Source organism: Drosophila bipectinata, chromosome 3R (genome assembly GCF_030179905.1).
Source record: "Drosophila bipectinata strain 14024-0381.07 chromosome 3R, DbipHiC1v2, whole genome shotgun sequence".
NCBI lineage: Eukaryota > Metazoa > Arthropoda > Insecta > Diptera > Drosophilidae > Drosophila > Drosophila bipectinata.
In genome coordinates, this window is record NC_091739.1 from 24,649,507 (window position 1) to 24,672,526 (window position 23,020).

The window sequence follows — 23,020 nt, forward strand, 5'->3', positions numbered from 1 at the left end:
CTTTAAAGCGATTTAAAGCAATTTTAATTCAGAATTCTTTATAAGGCCATAAAAATATTCTAAATTTTAAGTAACAAATATTTCCAATCAGTCTTGTTTGAAGCTCTTCAATTCATATCACTTCTGTCTTTTATTTGCGAATGTTTCCCAGCAAACGTATCTCTCTTTTTGCTTATTGAAATAAATTATGATATGATGACGGTAGAATTTATATATTTGTCAAAATTATCATTTTCAGCTATGCAAAATTCACAAGGTATTATGAAAATGTTGATATTTTTGCAAAACGTCAGTGACAACACTATCGGTATACGAACAATCGATATATGGTCTCGCATCGAAACTCTGCGCATCGATTATTGTAGTGTCACACAAAAAGAAGAAGCTGAAAAAAGAATTTTGGAAGAAAGCAACTGCAATTTTGTAATAACCCGAGCCTTGCATCGCAATGAATAATGGAAAATAGACAGTCAAGTGCCAGTGATGTGATAGTACCAGGTGCGTACTTAGTGATGACCCGTAAATGTCTGAAAATGTCCCAGCCAGCCGACTAGGTTGAGCGAAATGTGAGGCTGCTGCCTACTGTTCGGTTTTGTGGGTTCCGTCGCCTTTACGGGCCGTGAAATCTACTTCCCCGTGGAATATTGCAATTTGGCGATTTTCTGCGATTCTGCCAGCAACTTGTTGCACTCATTGTGTGTAATTCTGTTTCTTGCAGAGCTCTACTTCCTCATCTCCAAGTTCCTGGCTGCGGGGCCGCTGGAGGAGACGGCAAAGGTCGGTACACAGCGACGGATCGAATCGAGAAATGCGACCCTCTCGATGTCCAAAAAGAGCGCTCTTTTCAGCGGTCGCATTTCGCGGCTTTGTTTACAAACATTTTACTAACCATTTTTTTGCAAATTATGTGTCTTACAGGTGTTAATCCGGGAGCTCGAACAGAAGAAGGTAAGTGCATGGGGCCTGGGGGGTGGACCGCAGCCATCTCCCGGGGGATTGGGTCTGGAAGCCTGAAAAAAAGAAAGCCCCAACCGTTTGTTTATACGCTTTGTTTTGGTTTTGTTGTTGTTTCTGTTTCTGCTACTGCTTCTGCCGGCAGAGGCCGATGACAAAGCCCCATGCTCGTACATATGTGCGTCCGCTTGTCTCAGAGTTGGAAATCAAACTGAGACGTGGGATAGTCCATCGTCCGTCTGGCCCTGGTCTACCGCTGAGTAGGTGAAAAGTCTAAAAAAAAAATTTCAAGGGATGCCCCACTACGTCACAGTCATAAGCGTCATTGATTGGAAATGCAAGTGATAACAGCTGCACTGAGCGAAAAAAGTCCAGACTATCGCGTGCTAGAGGAGGGGCTTACTTATCAAAGAAGAAGACTGATTTTATTTTTATATCGAATTGATGTAATAATAGTGTTGAAAATAATTAATAGTTATAATTATAAATGACAGCTTTCGAGTCACTGAAAGAAAAAAAGGTGACTTCTGTTTTGGGGGTGGGGGATTACTATGTGGAGCATTATTCTAAAGAGAATCTTAATTCTTTTGTAGTAAATGAGTTTATTAAATTGAGGTTTAAGTTCCCCGAAAAAGTTTATAATTTATTGCCTCTCAAATCGCGTGCAACGTTATCTCATTCCTACCGTACGCTTCTATTTATACAGGTTTTGCCCCGACGCATCGACTGGCAGGGAAATGAGCATGAACAGACCTTCTCCGAATTGGTGAGTGATATAGTTAATTATTTGTAGCATTTTAATTTTGTTTTTAATAATTTGTCAAAGCGGGGGTCTTGCATAAGTCTTTTTTTTTTGTTGATATATGTATTTTCGTGTGCGTGCGCCTTTGTGACGTCACGTCGAAGCATCGATTGACGAATAGAGAAAATAGCAGGGAAACGCACGCGTGGGAAAATGAATTTATTTTTTGCATTTAGACAATAAAAGTGCAATAATCAATCAAATTAAGTTTTAATTAATAACCAATTAATAGTTTTAATAAAAAAAAAAAAATTTTTTTTCAAAAATGTAAAAGGTATTGGGAAAAATCCTGTAAACATCGTACAAATTTATTTTTTGAGAAAAAAACAACTTTTAAAAATGCATACTAATTTTTTATAAAAAATTGCAAATAAGTCGCCGACATTTTGCTTTCGCACACATATGCAGCTGGCTCACATGAACAGCAAGCCACCACTTTACCTTACCTGGCGGTCGTTAGAGCGAGATGGTTATATGTTCGCACTAATTGACAAACAGCTGCCTCTAGTTATCGCTGCATTTATCGTTATCGGTTCTAAAGGGCGCCTAAATTTAAATTTCAAAACTTATGTAGTTTCCTAAATAGAGATCTCAGTTTGAATTTAAAATGAAAAACAAAACTTTTTATTTTCATTTGCAGGAACAAAAATACGCCCATATTGGCGACAACCATCTGTTGGAGATATGCAGCCGCCTGTGCCCATTGGTGGAGCGGGAGCTGCCGCCCAGTGTTCCGGGGATAAATTCCCTCCTGGGTACCGGGCGTCAGAACCTGTTGCGAACCCAAGAGACCGTTTATCGTCACCGCTCCCTGCGCGACTATTGCACCCGCCTCCATGGCGTGTCACTGCCCGATTCAGACTTGACCAGACCTACCCACAACTTGCGTAAGTGGTGAAATTCTTTGAAATCCATTGAGTCATTCTAATAATTGAAATATATCTTTCAGTACGAGTTATTTCTGGTCGGGAGCATGGCGGTCATGTACGTCGCAAGTTGCTGGTGCCCACAGATCTCTACCGGAAGACGAAGCTGCTCCGACGCACAGTCGGTCACCTCTCGTCGGTGTACTGCGTGCTCTTCGACCGCACCGGGCGTTACATCATCACGGGAGCGGATGATCTGCTTATCAAGATTTGGTCTGCGGCTGATGGTAGGCTGCTGGCCACCTTGAGAGGCGCCTCTTCTGAGATCACAGATATTGCCATCAACTTGGACAACACAATGCTGGCCGCCGGCTCGGTGGATCGAATCCTTCGGGTTTGGGACATGCAGACTACCTCACCCATCGCCGTTCTCAGCGCGCATACTGGAATGATAACCTCGGTGAACTTCTGCCCGTCGCCTCGCAGTGACCTCAAGTATTTGGTGACCACCAGCACAGATGGATCGATTGCCTTTTGGCAGTATTCTACTCCCCGCGGTCAAAAGATAACCTTTGCTCCGAGGCCGACCCAGTACCACGAAAAGCTGCGCCCCGGTCAGGCCCAGATGATGTGCACAACCTTCTCACCTGGTGGCATATTCCTGGCCGCGGGATCCGCCGACCACCATGTCCGCGTCTACATGATGGGCGAAGACGGACCGAAACGCATCCTCGAGACGGAGGCGTACACGGATGCAGTCGACTCTGTGCAGTGGTCGCACCGTGGGTTGAGATTTATTTCGGGGAGTAAGGACGGCACTGCCCACATTTGGACTTTTGAGTCGCAACAGTGGAAGAGCGTGAAACTCTGCATGACCGAACGTCTGCCAAGGTAAGCGATCCACTATCATAAATATTTGCAAAGTATTCAATGTTCTCCATTTCAGCTGCCCGGAGCCGGAGGAGGGAAAGAAACTTAAAGTTACGATGGTTGCTTGGGATGCTTCCGATCGTTATTGTATTACCGCCGTTAACGATTTCACAGTGAGTTACCCTTATTCCAAATATATACCCTTTAAGATCGCCTATCAATGAGTTTTTTTGTTGAACAGATTAAAATCTGGGACTCCAAGACAGCCAAGCTGCATCGCGTCCTGCGGGGTCACAAAGACGAGCTGTATGTTTTGGAGTCGAATCCCAGAGATGAGCATGTCCTGCTCTCCGCCGGTCACGACGGTCATGTCTTTCTGTGGGACATCGAACAGGGTGTCTGTGTGGCGAGCTTCTTTAATGACATCGACGGCCAAGGCCACGGTAGCGTGTTTGATGCTAAGTGGTCTCCAGATGGCACGATGATAGCGGCCACTGACTCTCACGGACACATCCTCATCTTTGGTCTTGGCATGTGCATTGAAAAATACAAAACGGTAAGGCTTAGATAGGGCATTCTTTGAAGAATCTGTCAATAATTTGAGTTTGAATTCAGCTTCCCACAGAGCTGTTCTTTCACACCGACTACCGACCACTTTTACGGGACTCCCAGCACCACGTTATAGACGAGCAGACCCAGATAATGCCACATTTAATGCCGCCGCCGTTCCTCGTCGACTCTGACGGCAATCCGCATCCCACCAAGTATCAACGGTTTGTGCCCGGAAGGGAGAACTGCAGCACGGACCAACTTATTCCCAATCTGACGGTCGGTGTGGATGGCGTGGTTGTCGAAGACAATGTTAATGCCCAGCAGAACCCCGGCGGTGCTGGTGCTGGTGCTGCAGCTCAAGCTGTAGTTCCAGTTGCAGCGGCTGGGGCAGCGCCTGGTGCTAACTACTCCCACATAGACCGCATGATAGCCGCCTTGGCCAACCGCCAGTCAGTGAGTGCGAACGGGAATGATGCCAATCCGAGCGGCGACAATCAAGGATATGAGCGGATCACCAATCGCCAAGTACCCGACTCCAACAGCAGACAATCCCCACGTGGCAATGTGTTGGGTGGGCGACTGAGCACTCCTCGCCAGGGCTGGGGACCGTCCGCCGCTGCGGCAGAGGAGCAGCCTCCTGTAGAGCCTGCAGCAGCTCAGGCTCCCCCCCAACAGCCGCTTCCGCTTAAGTTTGTCCGGCGCACCTACGTGCGTCCCATGAAATATGCCCAGTTGCAGAACCTTAAGCAAACAATCTACTCTGCCGGCCAGTTCGAGAAGCAGGAGTACAAGCGGGAAATGCGCCGCAGACCAATCATGATAAACACTGCCAGTGCAGCGTCTTCCCAGCAGGCGGGAAGCATAGGCCGACCGCGAAACACTCGATCCAATGGAAGTGCACCACGTCCCGGGGGTCGGAGGCGTGGCGCCCAAGCAGGGGCCGCGCAACAGCAGCCAGCCTACAGAACTCGAGCCGTGCGCGACCAAGAGCAGGATAACTATGAAGAGGCTCAGCCGCACGAAGAGGAAGAGGAGGATGTATCTAGCAACTCATCAGGAGACACCAGCTACTCGAATGTAGAGGAGCATCTGGATGACAGCAGTTCCGACTCGGACACGGATAGTTCAGACTACTCGGATTGGGTGGCTGATACCCCTGGCCCCAATCTAGAGCCGCCCAAGCGCTCCAAGCGCAAACCCATATCGCGAAGGCCTCGCAGTAGTGACGACAGCAGCGATGATGAAACGGCCGGCAAGGCGATACAAGCAGCCTCAGGTGGACAAGTGATAGCGCGGAAGGTGGGCCGGAAGACCATACTCTTCCCTCCCACGGATGCCAACGGGGAAATTCCGGAGCTGTACCGGCCAGCGGAATGGCTATCGGAGGTCATACCGCGCAAGGCTCCCTACTATCCGCAAATGGGCGACGAAATAGTCTACTTCCGGCAGGGACACGCCAGCTACTTGGATGCCGTGCGACTGAAGAAGGTCTATAAGCTGTCGCACAGCTCGGAGCCGTGGAACTTTCATACGCTCCGAGACCACGAACTGGTCCGGGTGATCGGCATCAAGTACGAGATCCGGCCGCCGCGGCTGTGCTGCCTCAAGCTGGCCATCATCGATGAGGAGGGAAACATGACGGGGACTACGTTCAAAATCAAGTACCACGACATGCCCGACGTTTTGGACTTCTTGGTTTTGCGGCAAACCTTCGATCTGGCTGTGCAGCGAAACTGGAGCATTGGTGACCGGTTCCGGTGCATGATCGGCGATGGTTGGTGGATGGGCCAGATTGAGTCTCGCCAAGCTCTCTCCGCCGACTTTCCCGACTCCTACTTCTCGTGTTTCCGCGTCCGTTGGGACAACGGCGAGTACGAGCGTATGAGCCCCTGGGACATGGAACCGATCGACCAGGAACGTGTCCCCGACGAAGTGGGTGGTGCGGTTCCCGTCCTGCCCGAAGAAATCCGTGCCACACTATATCAGCCCAAGTCTGAGGAGTGGCATCGCGGTGATCGCGATGGAACTTGCCGGAGGATCATCAACGGCTTGGAGCAGGTGAGTTGTTTTGGTTTTAGTCAGTAACCCCTAGCTAATATTGTCATTTCATGAAAGGTAATGCGTCTGTCCATCGCCGAGCACTTCTTGGCCCCCGTCGACCTCAATATTTATCCAGACTACGCCTATTTGGTCGAGTACCCCATCGACCTAACCACCGTAAAGTCACGGTTTGAGAACCACTTTTACCGCCGCATCACCTCAGCACAGTTCGATGTGCGCTACCTGGCCACCAATGCAGAGCAGTACAACCGCCGGCACACGATTATTGTAAAGCATGCTCGGATCGTCACCGATCTCTGCCTGCGAATCATCAGGTGAGCTACAAAGAGGAGCAACTAGGGACATGGTTTTGACTCTGTATTTGAATCTTTACAGGGAAGCGGATGAGATTGACGTGGCTGCCGTTTACCATCAGTTGGTGGACGTGTATCACTCATCCGAGTCGGAGAATGAGGCAGACTCGGATGTTGTTCCGTCCACCAGCACTGGGCCAACCACCTCGGCAGCTGCAGCGGCAGCCAGGCAACGAGTCTCCTCCACCAGACGGTGAGAATGTTTTATAAAAATTCCAAAAAAAGTACAATAATAAATGGCTTTATTTTAGTTCCACGCGGACCCACTCCGAGGGAGACTGGCGAGCCGACTGCCGGCAGTTACTGGATGTGATGTGGGCCAGGCCAGACTCACTGCCCTTCCGGGAGCCTGTGGACACCATAGAGTTTCCCGATTATTTGGAAATCATCGCCACGCCGATGGACCTGCGCACAGTTAAGGAGGATCTGCTGGGTGGGAACTACGATGATCCGCTGGACTTTGCCAAGGATGTGCGACTGATATTTCAGAACTCGAAGAACTACAACACCAACAAGCGCTCGCGGGTGAGTGGAGTGATTGGAGCTTGCAGATGATTGGCAGATCGGTTACAGATCGTCATTTGTTGCATTCCCAGACTCGAGTCGTGAGTCGCGAGTCTCGAGATCGGCTTCGCTCTCATTTAGTGCTTGATTTAGTTTTGATGCTTAGTTTGTTGACCACACCCATGCCACACCCACCACATCTAACATGAACGCAAGCTCATCCATCTGTTCTTTACTTTTCTTTTGCCTTCCGTGAACGTGTCTTCGATCTTGACCTTCATCCCAACTCATAACCATCAAAATCGAACCAAACCAAAAAAATCGAATAACAAAAATAACCCATCGACCATTTCGATCAAAATAACTAACCAAATGAATGACGATCTCGGTGACTATCATCTAATATAGGATAATATAGCGGTAAGGTTGATCCTTTCTCCCATGCTTGGGGTACTACTAACCACTTTCCTGTAGAGCTCCTTGAAGGGCTTAGCGAAGGTTCTCTCCAACCTCTGCTAAGCCTTGGATGTTAAGAAATACTTCCTACAAATGTGGAATAATTTATTTAATAGCTATCCCCCTTTCTTTCAGATCTATTCAATGACCCTGCGCCTGAGCGCCCTCTTCGAGTCTCATATCAAGACTGTGGTCACCAACTGGAAGGCGGCCAGAAGACGCGCAAATAAGAACAAGTCGGGCAGCAGCGGTGGTGGTGGGCGAGGCGGTGGCTCCAGTACCAGTCCCCCCAAGAGGACAAGAAACGAACGCTCCACTCGCCGCAACCAGAAGCCACCGGCGGCCGCCAGAAGATTGCCATTGCCGCATTCTAGCGACGATGAGGATGACGACGACGATGACAATGATGAGGAGGCTTCGGCTACCAGAGCGCCACGATCCCGCCGACGCAATGGAGTGGCAGTAGCTGCTAGCTCCTCCAGCTCCAATCGGGTGACTTCCTCCTCATCCACTGCCAACCAACAGCGGCGTCACCAGATCAGCAGTAGTGAGGAAGAAGAGGAGGAGGAAGAGGACGATGAGTCCAGCAGCAGCAGCGACGACGATGAGGATGAGGAGGAGGCTCACTCCCATGCAAGTTCCCCGCAGCAGGCACGCCCTCGAAGAGGCAGACAACGTCAGCGCCTAAGCGACGAGGACGAGGACTCCGAGGAGAGCTACAACCCCCAGAAGCGCAAGTCCAGCAACCGTAATAGAAGCCGAAACGGTCACTCGAGCAAGCGACGACGCCTAGACAAGAGTCCAGCTGCCACGAATGGGTCCAGTGGGTCCGGAACAACCCGGCGCACCCGCCGCTTAGCGGGCAGCTCCGAGGAGACTGCCTCCCATTCCCAGCATGACGAAAGTACCCAAGACAGTCAGACGGGACGGCGAAAAGGTCGCTCGGCAAAGAACAGCCGATCCCAGCCGGTTGGGAATGGACCCAGTACCAGTGCCGCTGCGGCTGCCAGTGCCAGCTCCTTCAGCCAAGCGAGTCCTTTGCGCAACACCCGCGCCAATGGAGGCAGATCCCACAATGCGGCGGAAAACGATCACAGCTATCACCTACCAGCTCGCAGCGGCAGAATCATTGAGTCGGATACGGAATCGTATCTATCCAGAAGACCCACGCGCCAAAGCGCTAAGCGGGCGCTTCTCGATTGGGGGCGTGGCAGCGACATCGAGGACGAGGAAAGTGAGGAGGCGGAAGAGGTAAGTCCACGATCTTTCATCTAGTCCATGATTAATCGGTTATTCCGTTTCAGATCCTACCGACGCCCACGAAGGACGATGTGCCCTCAACAAGTAGAGCTGCTCTAGCCCAAGCCGGAGGCTCTGGAGTTGTTCGTCAACTGCGCACCAACCGGAACACTGTGGTCCGTCCCGTTCAGAGCGACGACGAGGACGACAGTGACAACGAGCCGCTGGCCAATAACCAGCAAAGTGAGTGGGACGAGTCTTGAAACCACTTTTGGTCAACTAATCACATTGATTCCCACTTTAGGAACTGTCCCATCACCTGCAAAAACAAGCTCAACGTCCGCGGCACCACATCCACTGAGCCTGCGCCGCCGACTTCCCTCGCCACCCCTGCGGAGCACCCACATGACGCGCTCTCATGCCACCTCAACTACAACTTCTGCCAGCCAGGGGCAGCAGCCCACTGTGTCCACCCATGACCACAGCTACCTGGCCACTGCCAGTTCTGCGGCGCGCGCCCCCCGACGTGTTCTGTCCCGACATCAGCGCAATGCAGACGAGCTGGACACCAGCCTGGACCCATTGGAGAGCTCACGCCTGCTCTCAGCCATAAGCAACCACCGGCGACCCACCTCCACCACGAATAGCAATAGTACTAGTAACAGTAATGTGGTCACACGACGTCTGCGTGGGCGCAGAAGTCAGGCCAACTCTCAAGACGAGGATCAGGAAGAGCCAGAGGAGGAGGAGGCAGCTGCCAGCGACGAGGGTACCGACGGGGGCTCTAATTCGCGAACCTACGAGGAAGAGGGAGAGAACGACTCTGAAGACGATTCCGAAGACGATCAGCCGCTGACCAGCTACGTCTCCACCAACAATGGGCGATCTTCACGAAAGGCGAAAACTACCTCATCCTCCTCCTCCAATACGCGCCCGCTCCGGAGCAACCGACGCCCACCCTCCGCTCAGTCATTCGTCAACGATGACGAGGAGGATGAGGATTACGTGGGAACACGTAGTCGGCGAAACAATCGCAGAGGCACTCAGCGAAGTGGCCGGAATCAGAAAAGACCGAGATACAATGAGGAATCCGAGGAGGAGGAGGATGCAGGCCCATATCGGAGGAAGAGAGTCCGAAACGGCAATGCTCATGCCAGCTCCCAGGAGAGATCGCAGCCGGAGCCGGAACCGGAGGAGGAGGAGGAGGACGACGACGAAGGAGATAGCTCAGTGGACAGCGATTACAGCGAACAGAAGGTGAGCGTGAGCAGCCGGGGAAGAGTGCGCAAGATTTCGGCCAAGGCGCGCAGCATCTTCAAGGAGTGACCCTAGACTGTTTTATGTATAAATTAAATCTAAACGAGGATAACCTTTGCTAGAGTCGCTTTCTTATTATTGATTAATGTGTAAGAGTATGAACCACGTCACTTGTCATTGTCATCGCGAATACCCACACCCACACACAGCCCATCCCGATTGGCATCCGTAGATTTAAGCAGAAAGAGTGTTCGTTTCGCGTGTTCTCGTGTTTTATCCATATCCATATCCATCAGAATATTTTTTGATTATATTGTTCAAGTCTTGCGTTGATCGGCGGCGACAGCGATCCTACATAGTGTGTGTAGGACGCGTCGCTCTGACCGAGCAACAGTTCTACATGTATTTCTACTCCAATATATAGGTACTACTATACATATATATTAGAAAGGTAGCACTCGGAATCACACTTCATTTAAAATAGTTTTAGAATAAAGTATCAAGAAAACACACTAACTTTTTTGCCTTAATCTAAGAATCTATGAAATTTTTACAATCTAGAGGGCTTTCGAACGAATCTACTTGACCGCCATGGTGTAGTTCTTGACCCACTCCTCTGCCTGTTGCTTCACCTTGGCCACCGTGGCCTCCGTGCCGTGGCTCTCCTCCAGCTGCAGGTATTTCTTGTAGATCACTTGCATCTTGTTAGGCTTCAGCTTCTGCAGCACTGCGCGCTCCAAGACATTTCTGCAGGAACAAGGATACAAGGATATTAGTTTTAAACACCTATATTTCACTAAGTATCTCACCTGGCGGAGTCGATGAGCCCAGCCTTGATCAACATGTCCACGTAAACCGACCAGATATCTATTCGCTTTGGATAAGAGGTGACCACGTCGTCGAGCAGCGTCTGTGCCATGTCGTTGGCATCGTTTCGGGCATACAATTTGGCAAAGGAAACAATGCAGCTAATGTCTGGAATCATAAAGGATGAAGTCTTAGTTACTTCCAAGGATGAGAATCCAGAAACTTACGTTCTTGGTTGGGCAGCACTTTCAAGGCTCTTTGTAGGAGGCTGTGCACCTGGTCGGACTTTCCCAGCCAGAAGTAGGACTCGGCCACCAAGGGCCATATCCTCGCCTGCGATTTGAACTTGTTGAGGATGGTGGTCAGAGTCGAGGAGAGGCGCTCCCTCTGCTTGTTCTTCTTCAGGATGTCCACCACGCATATGTAGATCTCTAGAGGATCATTGCACTTGAGGGCTTCCTTCAGCACCTCATCGAAGTTGCTGCCGTAGGCAAGCTCCATGTTGAGCAGAGCGCTCCACACGTTCCTCAGCTCCTGGGTTTCTCGGAAGGATATCGTGGAAATGGCCCTCCTCGCCAGATCGCGAGCCTTTTCGATCTCCGTGTTGGACAGCAGGAAGGCGATGTACTTCAGCCACGATATGCTGTTGTTCGGCTGGGCAATGACCAGGCGCTCGTACTGATCGATGGTCTCCAGCCGAGCCTTGGGGTCGGCATTCCGCTCCTCGATTTCCCGCAACCGCTGCTCCTCCTTGACCTCCGCCTTGGCCTTCTCCTTGGCACTCAGTCGCTTCTTCTTAGCTGGCTGTGCCTCTGCTGCATCTTGATCCTCATCCTCGTCGCTGGAGTTGGTCTTAGCCTGGTTGGGATCGCTCTCCCAGAAGCTAGACACGCCCGGCATTCGCTTTTTCGTGTCAGTTCCATTGGTCTTTGGGGTTTCCTGCTTGACCTTCTTGGCCGGAGCTTTATCCTCGAAAAACAACTGTCCATTCTGCTTGGCCGTCTCTCGCGCCTTTCCATTGGTCAGAGGTTGGTTCTTCTTTTGGCCATTGGTTATGGTGGGTGTGGCAGTTTCTGCAGCCTTTTTCTTCTTCTTAGCTGAAGGCTCCTCCGGCTTAGGTTTCTTTTTCGCTTCATCGGTTTTCGCTTTCTTCGGAGGAGTCTCCACTGTTAGTTTCGCTTTCTTTGGAGGAGTCTCTACTTCTAGTTTCGCTTTCTTTGGGGGAGACTCCACTTCTAGTTTCGCTTTCTTGGCTTTCACTGCCGGCTCCTCTGCGTTAGATCGCTTGGCTCCCCTCCACAGCCGCCACACATCCTCGGGCACAGCGATGAGCTGGTTGTCGTGGATGAAGGCAATGTTGCAGAAGTCACCCTGGCGGAGCCCAGCGCTGGCCGAGTTTTCAACATCGTTGGGATGCAGGCGCACCGGGCAGATGACCAACGGATTGATGCCCTTCTTCAGGGAGCACAACACAACGGACTCCAGCTTCAGCAGCACCTTCGCCTTCATGCCAGCCTTTCCGATCAGATTCTTGGGCAGATCCCCACCGGAGGATATGTGGTCAATGTCCACCTTCTTGTTGCTGATGAGCAAGACATCGCTAGAATAGTCGACCCACAGGACAACTGCCTGGTGCTTGCTGCCCAACGGAGGAGCAGTTGCCGATCCAGCCAGACTAGAGAGGACCAAGGCGCTGGTCTTCGAAGGACCCTCCACCGTGTAGACCCAGTCGTGGGACTCCGAGTTAATGCCCTGGAACACCACGCTGATCTTTTCGCCCACGGAGTACTTGGCAATGGGAGCCGAGATCTCCGCCAGGCCTGTCTTAATCTGGGCCACTTCATCCAGATATCTGGGGATGGGAAAAAATTAGAATCATTTTCAAAGAAAGTTTCCAATCGAAGTCCTACCTTTCCACCGATTTGGCAGTGTCCGTCAAGTCTCCACTCCACACATCCGTCAGCTTGGCGGACACTGTCAGGGTCTTAGTCTCAGGCTCCTTGCTCAGCACCTTCACCATCAGCAGCTGCTCCGGAACCAGCTCCACTGGCGTGTTTTTGACGGCATTCAGACGCAGCATCTTCACGTGGACCTTCACTGGCTTGTTGTAGTCCCTGACGGACACCATGAGGTCCACCACTTGATCGGTGGCGTTCTTGACATAGGAGCGAATGATGTCACCGACCTGGATCGACTTAAAGTCCTTCGTTATCTGACTACTGAAGTAGGCCACATCGCGCAAGCTGAAGATGTTCTGGACGATGCAGGCTGCCTCGGTGAGTGAGCCCACAGGGTGCACCCGGACCTGTGCCTGAAGGAGCTCCAAGTGATCGGAGAGCAACCTCAGAGGGATGAGGCCCACAAACTCCTCCGTTTTCGGAAGGCCCTCCTCGTCGTCCTCCTTGTCGTCGGCGGCGTAGGTTATTTTAATCTCCAATCCAGCATCCAGGGCGTTCGTTATCTCCACCGGGCAGATCTCTCCCAGCTGGAACTTGTCCTCCGGCAGGGTCAGCGTTATCTTGTCCTTGTTTCTGCTCAGAATGCGGAACTTGGTGGTCTGGCCCTCAAAGAAGGAGCTCTGGGCCTTCAGGTTCTTCCTATAGAGTATTCCCTCAATGCCATTTCCAAACTTCACCAAAACGAAGCTGTCATCGCAACGGACAACGGTTCCCGTGTAGACATTGCCCACCTGGGCGGAGCTCAGGTCGGTTAGCAGCTTCAATCCCTTGTCCAAGTACTCGGTGCGGTTGCTCAGGTAGCAGATCCTGCGCTCGGAGTTTACCTCCAGAACGCGGCACCGCAACGGCTGGCCAACCTCGTACCGGACATTCGGTGCCAGGTATACCTGTTCCAGGCTGGCGGTCACCTTGCCGATCTTCAGGGTCCAGCCGTTGATCTTCTCGTTCTTTTTCACAATCTTCGCGGTGACGATGTCGCCAGTGTTTACGTCCGTCAGGCTGAAGACCTTCTCGTCCACCACGTTCGGTGCGTCGGAGCAGTAGTACATGGATTCGATGACGTCGTAGCCCAGGATGCGCACCTTGTGCTTCGTTTTGCGCCCGTACTTGGACAGCACTTCGTCCTTGTCGTAGTTGCCCTTGTAGTTGGACCGAATGGACTTGAAGGATATGATGCCTTTCAGCTTCTTGTTGAGGAGCAGAACTACGCCACCGCTGCCCAGGCGAAGCACCTTTGCCTTCTCCACCACTGATCCGACTTGGATGGGTTCTACCTCCTCATCACCCTCCTCTTCGATCCCTGTTTCCGGATCTGGCTTAATGTCCAGATTGAGGGTTAAGTACACCAGTTTGGTGAGCGGCATCACGTACAGCACCCTGGCGTAGTAGTCCTGGTTGACCTCATAGGCCTCTAAGGCATCTAGCGGAGTGGCCAGATGGTGCTCGTTAATATAGGCGGCAAAGGACTCGTTCATAATGCTGCCCTTAAGGCCATCCTTTAAGTGCTTGCTCACTTTAAACCGCACGATGCTGCCGGGGAGGATGTAGTCCAGATTCGATTCGTTCTGGCTCTTGATTTTTATTTGGCTCTGCTCCACCAGGACGCAGGTGGCGGTGCTCTTGTGGGTGTCGTGTTGGATCTGCTGCACTTTAATAAAAGCCAACTGACCCACGTGAAGCGTTTGCTTCGACTCCTCGCAGGCCACAAAAGCCTGCAGTCCCTGCACTCCCGTCTCGATCACGTAGCCGTGCTCCTGGATCTCCTCGATGGCTCCGGAGAAGATGAATCCCTTCTTGATGTTCTTGTGATGAAGATTGGAGTGGACCTCCGATGGCTTCAGAGAGAGTAACAAGGTGGTGCGGTTTCCGTTCAGATTTTCGGTCTTGATGGCTCGCCCGTAGACTATCCGGCCCGGCTCGAACAGATCCGTAAGGTCATGGTAATCACTGGTGTCCCCGGACATTGCCGCTTTCGCAACTCTCGTATAGGCCTCCGATATATCCGCCACCAAAGTGCGTGCAAACATCCTCCCAGGCAAGGCCACCTGGAGGGCGGTGGGGGTGACTCCCTTGACCACTCCCATGACCAGCATGTCCTCCTGCAGGGTGTCCATGTTGAGGGTCTCCGCGGAGAAGGCCTCCAGCTGCTCGTTAACGGGCTCATCGCCAAGATCCAACAGGTTGTCCTTTGGTTTTGAAGACTTTTTCACCTTCTTTTGCGACGCACCGAAAACCTAAGAGGGAAAAATATGAGCTACGCTTTTCTTGAGCACTTCCCCGCCAAAAACTTACAATATTTGAATTATTGTCGGCGGTCTTGGCGTCTGTGTGTATTGTCCCTCCGCGGGGAAAGCTTTTTTCATTGGGAACCATGGCTAAAATGATTAATTCAGCGCTTTAGAAATATAAATTAAGCAACGTGCGTAGCTAGCTACACGTGCTGAAGAAATAAATGCATGGACAGTGTTGGAAAACGTTCTAAATAGCAGATTGTGGGTGGATTTCAGAAATTCAAATTTTAAATGCTTGAATCATTTTAAAAAACTATATTCATTTTCATATATTTTATGTATATATAATATAACTGAATATATTTATATATCTTCAGGATAATTTTCTTTTTTTTAAGTTCATTTTAATGTTAGTTATGAAGAGTAATTTGAATTAATATTTATTTAGCAAATTTAGCAAAAACGTTTTGAAAAACAGTGCCCAAAACAGTATTATATAGTTCATACATATTTTTTTTTAAATTGATCTTCTGAATTTTCTCAATAAAACTATAAAATAGTCGAAATAAATGTTTTATATATCTTGCAAATTTACAATTTTATAAGGCGCGATTTTAAACAGTGTTGGAAAGAGCGCAAATTCAACAGAGCTGATAACAAACCATCCAGGTCATGCAGAATCTCTCGTGTATCGCCTCTTTACTGCGGCACACATGTGGAATTCCATCAATTTGAAAACAACTTGAACAAAATGCAAACTTTACGTGAATTTACGCGTAAAACCAAAAGGGGCAATATCCTAAAGATCGTGCGGGAGCACTATCTGCGAGATGACATCGGTTGCGGCTCCGAACTGTGCCGGAAATGCTTCCAGAACGAGGTGTACCAACTGACCTCCCAGCACGAGATTCAGTGCAGTCTCTTCAAGTTCCCGCACTACATCGTTTTGGACACAAATGTGGTGCTAGACCAGATTGATGTTCTGGAAGAGGATGTGCTGCGCAACGTCATCGTCCTGACAACGGTCCTGAACGAGGTGAAGCACAAGAGCTCCTCCATTTACAAGCGCTTTAACGAGATCGTCCATGACCGGACCAGGCATTTTTATGTTTTTGTCAACGAGCACCACAAGTGAGTAATGAATACCAAGATGCATATGTGTTAAATAGTAACCTTCTCCTACTATATTCTTCTCAAGGGACACCTATGCGGATCGCGAACCTGACGAAACCGCTAACGATCGCAATGATCGTGCCATTCGTTTGGCCACCAAATGGTACGACGACCATATCCGGGCATCCCAATCCTCCAAAGACCTGGATCGCACTGGAAAAACTGCCACGCGCGTTATTCTTCTCACAGACGATGCCGGAAATCGCGCCAAGGCTGAAGCGGAGGGTATTTTAGTGGCTTCTGCGTCGGAGTATGTCAAATCCTTGGAAGATTTCCCCCTTCTGGTGGATAAATTGTCCCACAAGTCCTTCGACAGCGAGAAGCAGGCCCTTCCCCAGTATCCAGCGCATCTTAGCATGAAAGAACTGCTAGAGGGTCTGCGTCAGAAGAAGCTGCTCCAAGGCGCTTTTCAGGCTTCCAGGGAGAACTACCTCGAAGGCAGCGTCAACGTAGAGTCTTTCGAGAAAGCGGTATGCAATGTAAAATAATTTAATTAGTTTTCATCAAACTAAAGCTCTTATGATCGTAGATCCTTATCCAAGGCCGCGAGGCACTAAACCGAGCTGTGGATGGAGACCTAGTAGCCGTTGAACTGCTTCCCGAAAGCGAATGGTCGGCCCCTAGTGAAATAGTTTTGGAGGAAAAAAACGTCTATGCCGACGATGTGCCCAGCGAAGAACGCGCCGAGCAGGAGAAAGATATGCTGCAGCAGGTCCAGGCAGCTTCAGCTGCCTCAACTGAGGAGCGCTCGCCGACGGGAAGGATTGTGGGAATTGTACGCCGCAAGTGGCGCCAGTACTGCGGTATTCTGCAACCTAGCCTCATACAGGACACTAACCGTCATATTTTTGTGCCGGCCGATCGAAAAATTCCCCGAATTCGAATTGAAACGCGACAGGCAGCCAAGCTGCAGAACCAGCGGATCATAGTCACCATCGATACATGGCCGAGAAACTCACGCTATCCCCACGGCCACTTTGTTCGGTCTCTGGGACCACTGGGTGATATGGCCACCGAGAATGAGGTAATCCTGCTGGAGCACGATGTACCGCATTGCAAGTTCTCGGAGGAGGTGCTGAGTTTTCTGCCCAAGATGCCCTGGACTATTACCGAAGAGGATTATGCTAAGCGTGTGGATTTGAGAGATTTGTACATCTGCTCCGTGGATCCGCCAGGTTGCACAGATATCGACGATGCTTTGCATTGTCGTGAACTGCCTAATGGAAACCTAGAGGTGGGTGTTCACATTGCTGATGTGAGCCACTTCATTCGACCCGGCAATGCGTTGGACAAGGAGGCAGCGGCAAGAGGAACCACTGTGTATCTAGTGGGAAAACGTATCGACATGGTTCCCGAGCTGCTAAGTTCGAACCTCTGCTCATTGGTTGGTGGCGTGGAACGCTTCGCCTTCTCTTGTGTGTGGGAGGTGGACCACGAGGCAAACGTGCTTAACAAGCGATTCCACAAGAGTGTCATCAAGTCCAAGCGGGCCATGACGTACGAAGAGGCCCAGGTTATGATTGACGACGCCGCGGATCAGGGCGAAATTGCCAAGTCACTGAGAAATCTTAACAAACTGGCTAAGATCTTGAAGAAACGTAGAATGGACAACGGGGCCTTAGTCCTAGCATCTCCTGAGATCCGCTTCCAGGTGGACAGCGAGACCCATGAGCCTCTTGAGGTGGAGGCCAAGCAGATGAGGGAAACCAACTCAATGGTGGAGGAGTTCATGTTGCTGGCAAACATCACGGTGGCGGAGCATATTGCAGCAGAGTTCACCGAGTGTGCTGTGCTGCGTCGTCATCCCAAACCTCCGCCCACAAACTTTGATCCATTGGTGAAAGCTGCCCGCTATCAAGGATTCCAAGTGAGTTTGTTTAACAATTTTCTTTCATACAAATTTTAAAAAAATTTTTAATTTTTTAGGTAGATACCGATTCCGGCTTGGAGCTGGCTCATTCGCTGGACAAGTGCGTCAAAGAGGATAACCCTTACTTTAATACCATGATTCGTATTCTCACTACGCGCTGTATGATGCAGGCGGTGTACTTCATTAGTGGAAGCCTCCAGAAGGATGAGTACTTCCATTATGGTCTAGCAGCTCCCATCTACACCCATTTCACCTCACCCATTCGTCGCTACTCCGACATCATGGTCCATCGGCTATTGGCTGCCTCCATTGGCGCCGATAGCACCTACGCCCAGCTGCTGGAGCGGAAATCCAATGAGGAACTGTGTCATAACCTTAACTATCGGCACAAGATGGCCCAATATGCAGGTCGCGCTTCGGTGGCCCTCAATACGCATCTCTTCTTCCGTGGAAAGGAGGAGGATGAGGAAGGGTAAGTTCTAAAAAGTTTATGATTAATAAATATTAAAATATTTTTTATTTCCAGTTATGTTCTCTTTGTACGTAAAAACGCACTGCAAGTACTCATTCCCAAGTACGGACTGGAGGGCACTCTGTACCTGAAGTCGGATAAGGATGGCAAGGACGGACTGGAGCGTATCAAGGCTGAAATTATATTCACCTTCAACGAGGAGGATCATACGCAGCGTTGCGGCAACTTTGTGTTCCATTCGTTCGACCCTGTAACAGTGCGACTCAGTCTGGATTCCAGCAATGTGCAGCACGAGAAACTCGTATTCCGGTTGGTCAAGCCCTACATTAAGGGTTTCAGTGTGGAGACCAAGGCCGATGATAAGGACAACCAAGCGCCACCGCCCTCCAAAAAATCAAAGAAGGATAAGAAGAAAAAGTAATTCTATTTTGTACCACTAAGTTGAGTTAGGTTAAGCCAATCAAATTTATAAACAAATTCATTTTAAATAAATGAAGTATTTTTTTAAAAGAAAACTCTCTTTTTCCAATCCCACCGTTCCTTCTGATTGTCTCTGAGAATTTCGAATTAAAACCTTTGATCGGGTATTTCTTAAAGGCTTGGCTTTTTTAGTTGCGTTCTACAATTTCCAGTGGCATTTCAAAGAATCGACTCCATTGTGACGGTTGTGTTTCGCTTGATTGTACGACTATTTATATAGGATATATATAGTGTTGATATCTTCAAGAGAATATAATAAGTTTGATAAAATACCATTGAAATAATCGAAGATTATAATGGAAATTGGTGCTAGTGCTGTGGATATGAGTTCCGAAAATAGTAAGTTTTGGAAAACGACTTCCGAATATATAAAAAAGCATGTGGATGTAATGGCATGACTTTAATGGAATAATTGAAATCCAGGTTGTATTTATTTTTGAGTATTTGAGTGACTTAAATAAAGAACCCAAAAGAAGCTTTAAATCAATTTTCAACTAAAACTTATAGACTCCCCTTTTAATATCCTCATCTTAAAGCTAAAAAAGAGGGTAAAACTTTCCCTAAAATATTGTTTAGACTGTGATATAATTGATTAAAGTTTAGTTTGCTTTCCAAGTAAAGTTTTCCAAAACAACACTCAATATTAATGATTCCGATTAACTTATGCAAGACGTAGGCTTCCAGGGTCCAACTTCCAGCCAGAATGACGTGTGCCTTATGCTCCGGCGGCGTCTGGTTCTCGGGCACATATATACTTATCCATGTACTAAATGGGCTTACAGAAATCAGTTGAGTGACCGCGACATTTAGAAAATTTAAAATTCAATTTCGCCTCAATGGCGTAGGTTGGTGGTGTTGTAATTTAGTTTAGCCGCCTAATTTAATGCAGTACTCGGCTCGGCTAGTGGGAACAATGAACTCGTCTAATTGATGGTCACCTTTTCGCAGGCGAAAACATCTGCGGCATGCCCGTCGACTCGCACGATCCCCTGTACCTGGAAGCCTATCGCAAGAGTGTCCAGGATCCAGTGGCCTTTTGGGAGGAGCAAGCTCAACTCCTCGACTGGGACCGACCTTGGCAGCAGGTCCTGGACAACAGCAATCCTCCTTTCACAAAGTGGTATGTGGGGGGCTACCTGAATGCCTGCTACAATGCAATCGATCGGCACATCCTTGCTGGCAGGGGCTCCAAGGTGGCCCTTATCCACGACAGCCCTATGACGGGAACAGTGCGCCGCGTCACCTACCAGGAGCTATACGACCAGATCGTCCTTCTAGCTGGTGGTCTAGCCAAATTGGGCGTCACCAAGGGAGACCGAGTTGTGATTTACATGCCTCTCATCCCAGAGACTATCATCGCTATGCTGGCCATCGTCCGGCTTGGCGCTATCCACTCCGTCGTCTTTGGAGGATTCGCTGCCAGGGAACTCTGTTCGCGAATCGAGCATGTGGAGCCCAAGCTGGTTATCGCCTCAAACGTGGGCGTGGAGCCGGGTAAGGTTGTTCCGTACCTGGACATCCTGCACTCGGCCATCAACATGTCGCGTTGGAAGCCGCCCCAGCGAAATATCATCTTCCACCGGGACATTTCTCCAGACACCACGAAACTAGATGAACAAGCCGATGTCCTCTGGTCAGATGTCCTGGCCATGTCCAAGAATGAGGCACCCATCGCTTGTGTGTCCATCGAAGCAAACGATCCACTCTACATCCTGTACACCTCTGGTACCACGGACAAGCCGAAGGGCGTCCTACGAACCATTGGAGGCCACCTAGTAGCCCTCATGTATACGCTGCGTACCATCTACGGAATAAATCCCGGCGACACCTGGTGGGCGGCCTCGGACATGGGCTGGGTGGTAGGCCACTCGTATATCTGCTATGGTCCACTCTGCTTGGGAGCCACCAGCGTCATGTACGAGGGAAAGCCGGACCGCACCCCGGATCCTGGGCAGTATTTCCGGTAAGTCCCAAAAAAATAATTCCTAAATTACTTATAAAGATTATAACCTTAATGAACCTTATCCCTAAATGCTGTAGGATAATCGACCAGTACAAGGTTCGTTCGATTTTCTCCGTGCCCACCTCATTCCGGGTAATCCGTCGCGCCGATCCGGACATCAGCTATGGTCGTCAGTATTCCACCAAGTCTCTGCGAGCTATTTTCATTGCCGGCGAACATTGTGATTACGAGACTAAGGCGTGGATTGAGAAGACCTTCAAGGTTCCGGTACTGAATCATTGGTGGCAGACGGAAACTGGATCTGCGGTGACTGCCACCTGTCTGGGCTACCAGCAGAATCTTAGTCCACCCACATATTCCACGGGCCTGCCCCTCATGGGCTACGACAGTGAGTGATGCTCTAGATAGGTTGGCTGATGAAGTCTTTCAAGCCCTAGGTCATCTCTCTTGCAGTTAAAATCCTGAAACCGGATGGTTGTGAGGCCCTGCCGACAGAGCTTGGAAGGATTGTCCTGAAATTGCCCCTGCCCCCCGGAAATATGGCCACTTTATACAAGAACGAGGAGCTATATCGTAAACTTTACTTTCAGAAATACCCGGTAAGTGATGAGGAATTATTTTTAAAAGAAAGTTTGAATGGATTAAAGAGCCCCCTATTTAGGGCTACTACGACACCATGGATGCTGGTTACAAGGACGAACGTGGCTATATCTTTGTCACGGCTCGCGATGATGATGTTATCAACGTTGCTGGACATCGCTTGTCCACCTCCAGTTTGGAAGATGCCGTTCTCCGACACCCCGACGTAGTTGATGTGGCTGTGTTTGGAGTACCCGAGGCGACAAAGGGTCAGGTGCCACTGTGCTTGTACATTCCCGTGGAGAACTGCAAAAAAACGGACGCCAAGCTATCGGCGGAGATAATCAAACTAATCCGGGATGTGGTGGGACCCATTGCCGCCTTCCGACTAATCACCTCCGTGAACAACCTGCCCCGCACCCGCTCCGGCAAGACGATGCGCAAGGCGATGGCGGACTTTGCCCGCAACGAAAAGGTTGTCCTGCCAGCCACCATCGATGATGCCAGTGTCTTCACCGAGATCCGACGGGCTCTCCAGCAGCTCGGCTACGCGATGACCGCTCCGGAACCCATTGTGGCCAAGTTGCTGGACTGAAGAGGTTCTCCATATTTGGTTTCTAATTAGTTTGTACAACGATCCTCATGAGTGAAATAAAGTTTAAATAAATGTTTCTGGGTATTTTCCTCCCGTTAGTTGTTAAGTTGCGTAGGCCGGCGAAAATAATTTAAATGTTAATCGTTGGGCACTACTAACTATATATATGTATGACCTATTCCACTTTTCTCCCTTCGCCACTGACACTATTCGCATACAACTGAAACCCAATCAGTTTATTCAAATTTTGTGCAAATTTCGTGATACATTGTTCGTACGGCGACGCGTGTTAGCCTCTTTTTCCGCCACTCTCGATTTTCCCTCGGATTGTGCCACATATGGCACACTCATTGCATTATTTGGCCGGATTTGTCCACATCAAAGATGACAGCAAATGGCAGCTGAATGTAACTCAATTAGTGGGCGTTGTGGTAATGCACTGGCCACAGTGGAGAGGCTAGATGGGGAATTATGACTATCAGGAACAGGGGTTACTTTACTTACTTTAGTATTTTGATATTTAATAATAAAAAAATGATATAATTTTTTAATATTTGTGATACGCAAATTCACATAATATAGAACCTGTCTTAGATCCATCTTAATAGCTACTGATAGTTTTAATACATTTATAAACCGAACTTGAGGTTTCAAAATATGAATCCCACTAGATAAAGATATTTAATAAATGTCTATATATTTAAAATATATTTATGATTTATTGTAGAGCTTCCAAAACATCCCACAGCCTCTTACATTTTTGCAGCCGAATCCATTAGTCTTACTAACGACATAAAAGAGAAACAAATTAGATTTACTTATTGGTTAATTCAAAGTCTCGACCATTGCTCAATTTGCATCTCCCTTCATGGAAATGCCCTCTGAAAAGATTCTGACGTCACAGTCAAAATTCTCAAGACACTTTTGCATTCCAACCACGAACAGATTCAAATTAATTGCAACGCTTCGCCTGCAAAT

General features: G+C 49.3%; 4 protein-coding genes across 5 annotated transcripts; 3 read left to right on the forward strand and 1 right to left on the reverse strand.

Annotated features, from left to right (window-relative positions):
• The first annotated feature begins 347 nt into the window (after positions 1-347).
• Positions 348-10,424, forward strand: BRWD3 (bromodomain and WD repeat-containing protein). Of its 2 annotated transcripts, XM_070281655.1 has the most exons (16): positions 348-498; positions 719-777; positions 919-948; positions 1,661-1,720; positions 2,397-2,643; positions 2,706-3,513; positions 3,569-3,665; positions 3,734-4,048; positions 4,108-6,102; positions 6,160-6,419; positions 6,481-6,651; positions 6,710-6,983; positions 7,371-7,382; positions 7,554-8,669; positions 8,723-8,900; positions 8,962-10,424. In XM_070281655.1, exons 1-16 carry the CDS (start codon positions 456-458, stop codon positions 9,981-9,983), a joined length of 6,687 nt encoding a protein of 2,228 aa, XP_070137756.1. In that variant the 5' UTR covers positions 348-455; the 3' UTR covers positions 9,984-10,424. The 2 variants fall into 2 exon arrangements, with proteins under 2 accessions (XP_070137756.1, XP_017091721.2); XM_017236232.3 differs by lacking the exon at positions 7,371-7,382.
• A 68-nt stretch (positions 10,425-10,492) lies between these two features.
• Rrp5 (Ribosomal RNA Processing 5) lies at positions 10,493-15,133 on the reverse strand. The gene is made up of 5 exons (XM_017236233.3): positions 14,972-15,133; positions 12,632-14,913; positions 10,949-12,573; positions 10,724-10,889; positions 10,493-10,661 (listed from the first exon to the last, which is right to left on the reverse strand). Exons 1-5 carry the CDS (start codon positions 15,050-15,052, stop codon positions 10,493-10,495), a joined length of 4,323 nt encoding a protein of 1,440 aa, XP_017091722.2. The 5' UTR covers positions 15,053-15,133.
• Positions 15,134-15,633: 500 nt separating this feature from the next.
• Positions 15,634-18,902, forward strand: Dis3 (exosome complex exonuclease RRP44-like protein Dis3). The gene is made up of 5 exons (XM_017236743.3): positions 15,634-16,041; positions 16,109-16,553; positions 16,613-17,950; positions 18,010-18,425; positions 18,480-18,902. Exons 1-5 carry the CDS (start codon positions 15,662-15,664, stop codon positions 18,844-18,846), a joined length of 2,946 nt encoding a protein of 981 aa, XP_017092232.2. The 5' UTR covers positions 15,634-15,661; the 3' UTR covers positions 18,847-18,902.
• Positions 18,903-19,071: 169 nt separating this feature from the next.
• On the forward strand, positions 19,072-22,118 carry LOC108121815 (acyl-CoA synthetase short-chain family member 3, mitochondrial). Its single transcript, XM_017236109.3, has 5 exons — positions 19,072-19,244; positions 19,854-20,868; positions 20,946-21,256; positions 21,322-21,467; positions 21,530-22,118. Exons 1-5 carry the CDS (start codon positions 19,202-19,204, stop codon positions 22,040-22,042), a joined length of 2,028 nt encoding a protein of 675 aa, XP_017091598.3. The 5' UTR covers positions 19,072-19,201; the 3' UTR covers positions 22,043-22,118.
• Positions 22,119-23,020: the final 902 nt, after the last annotated feature.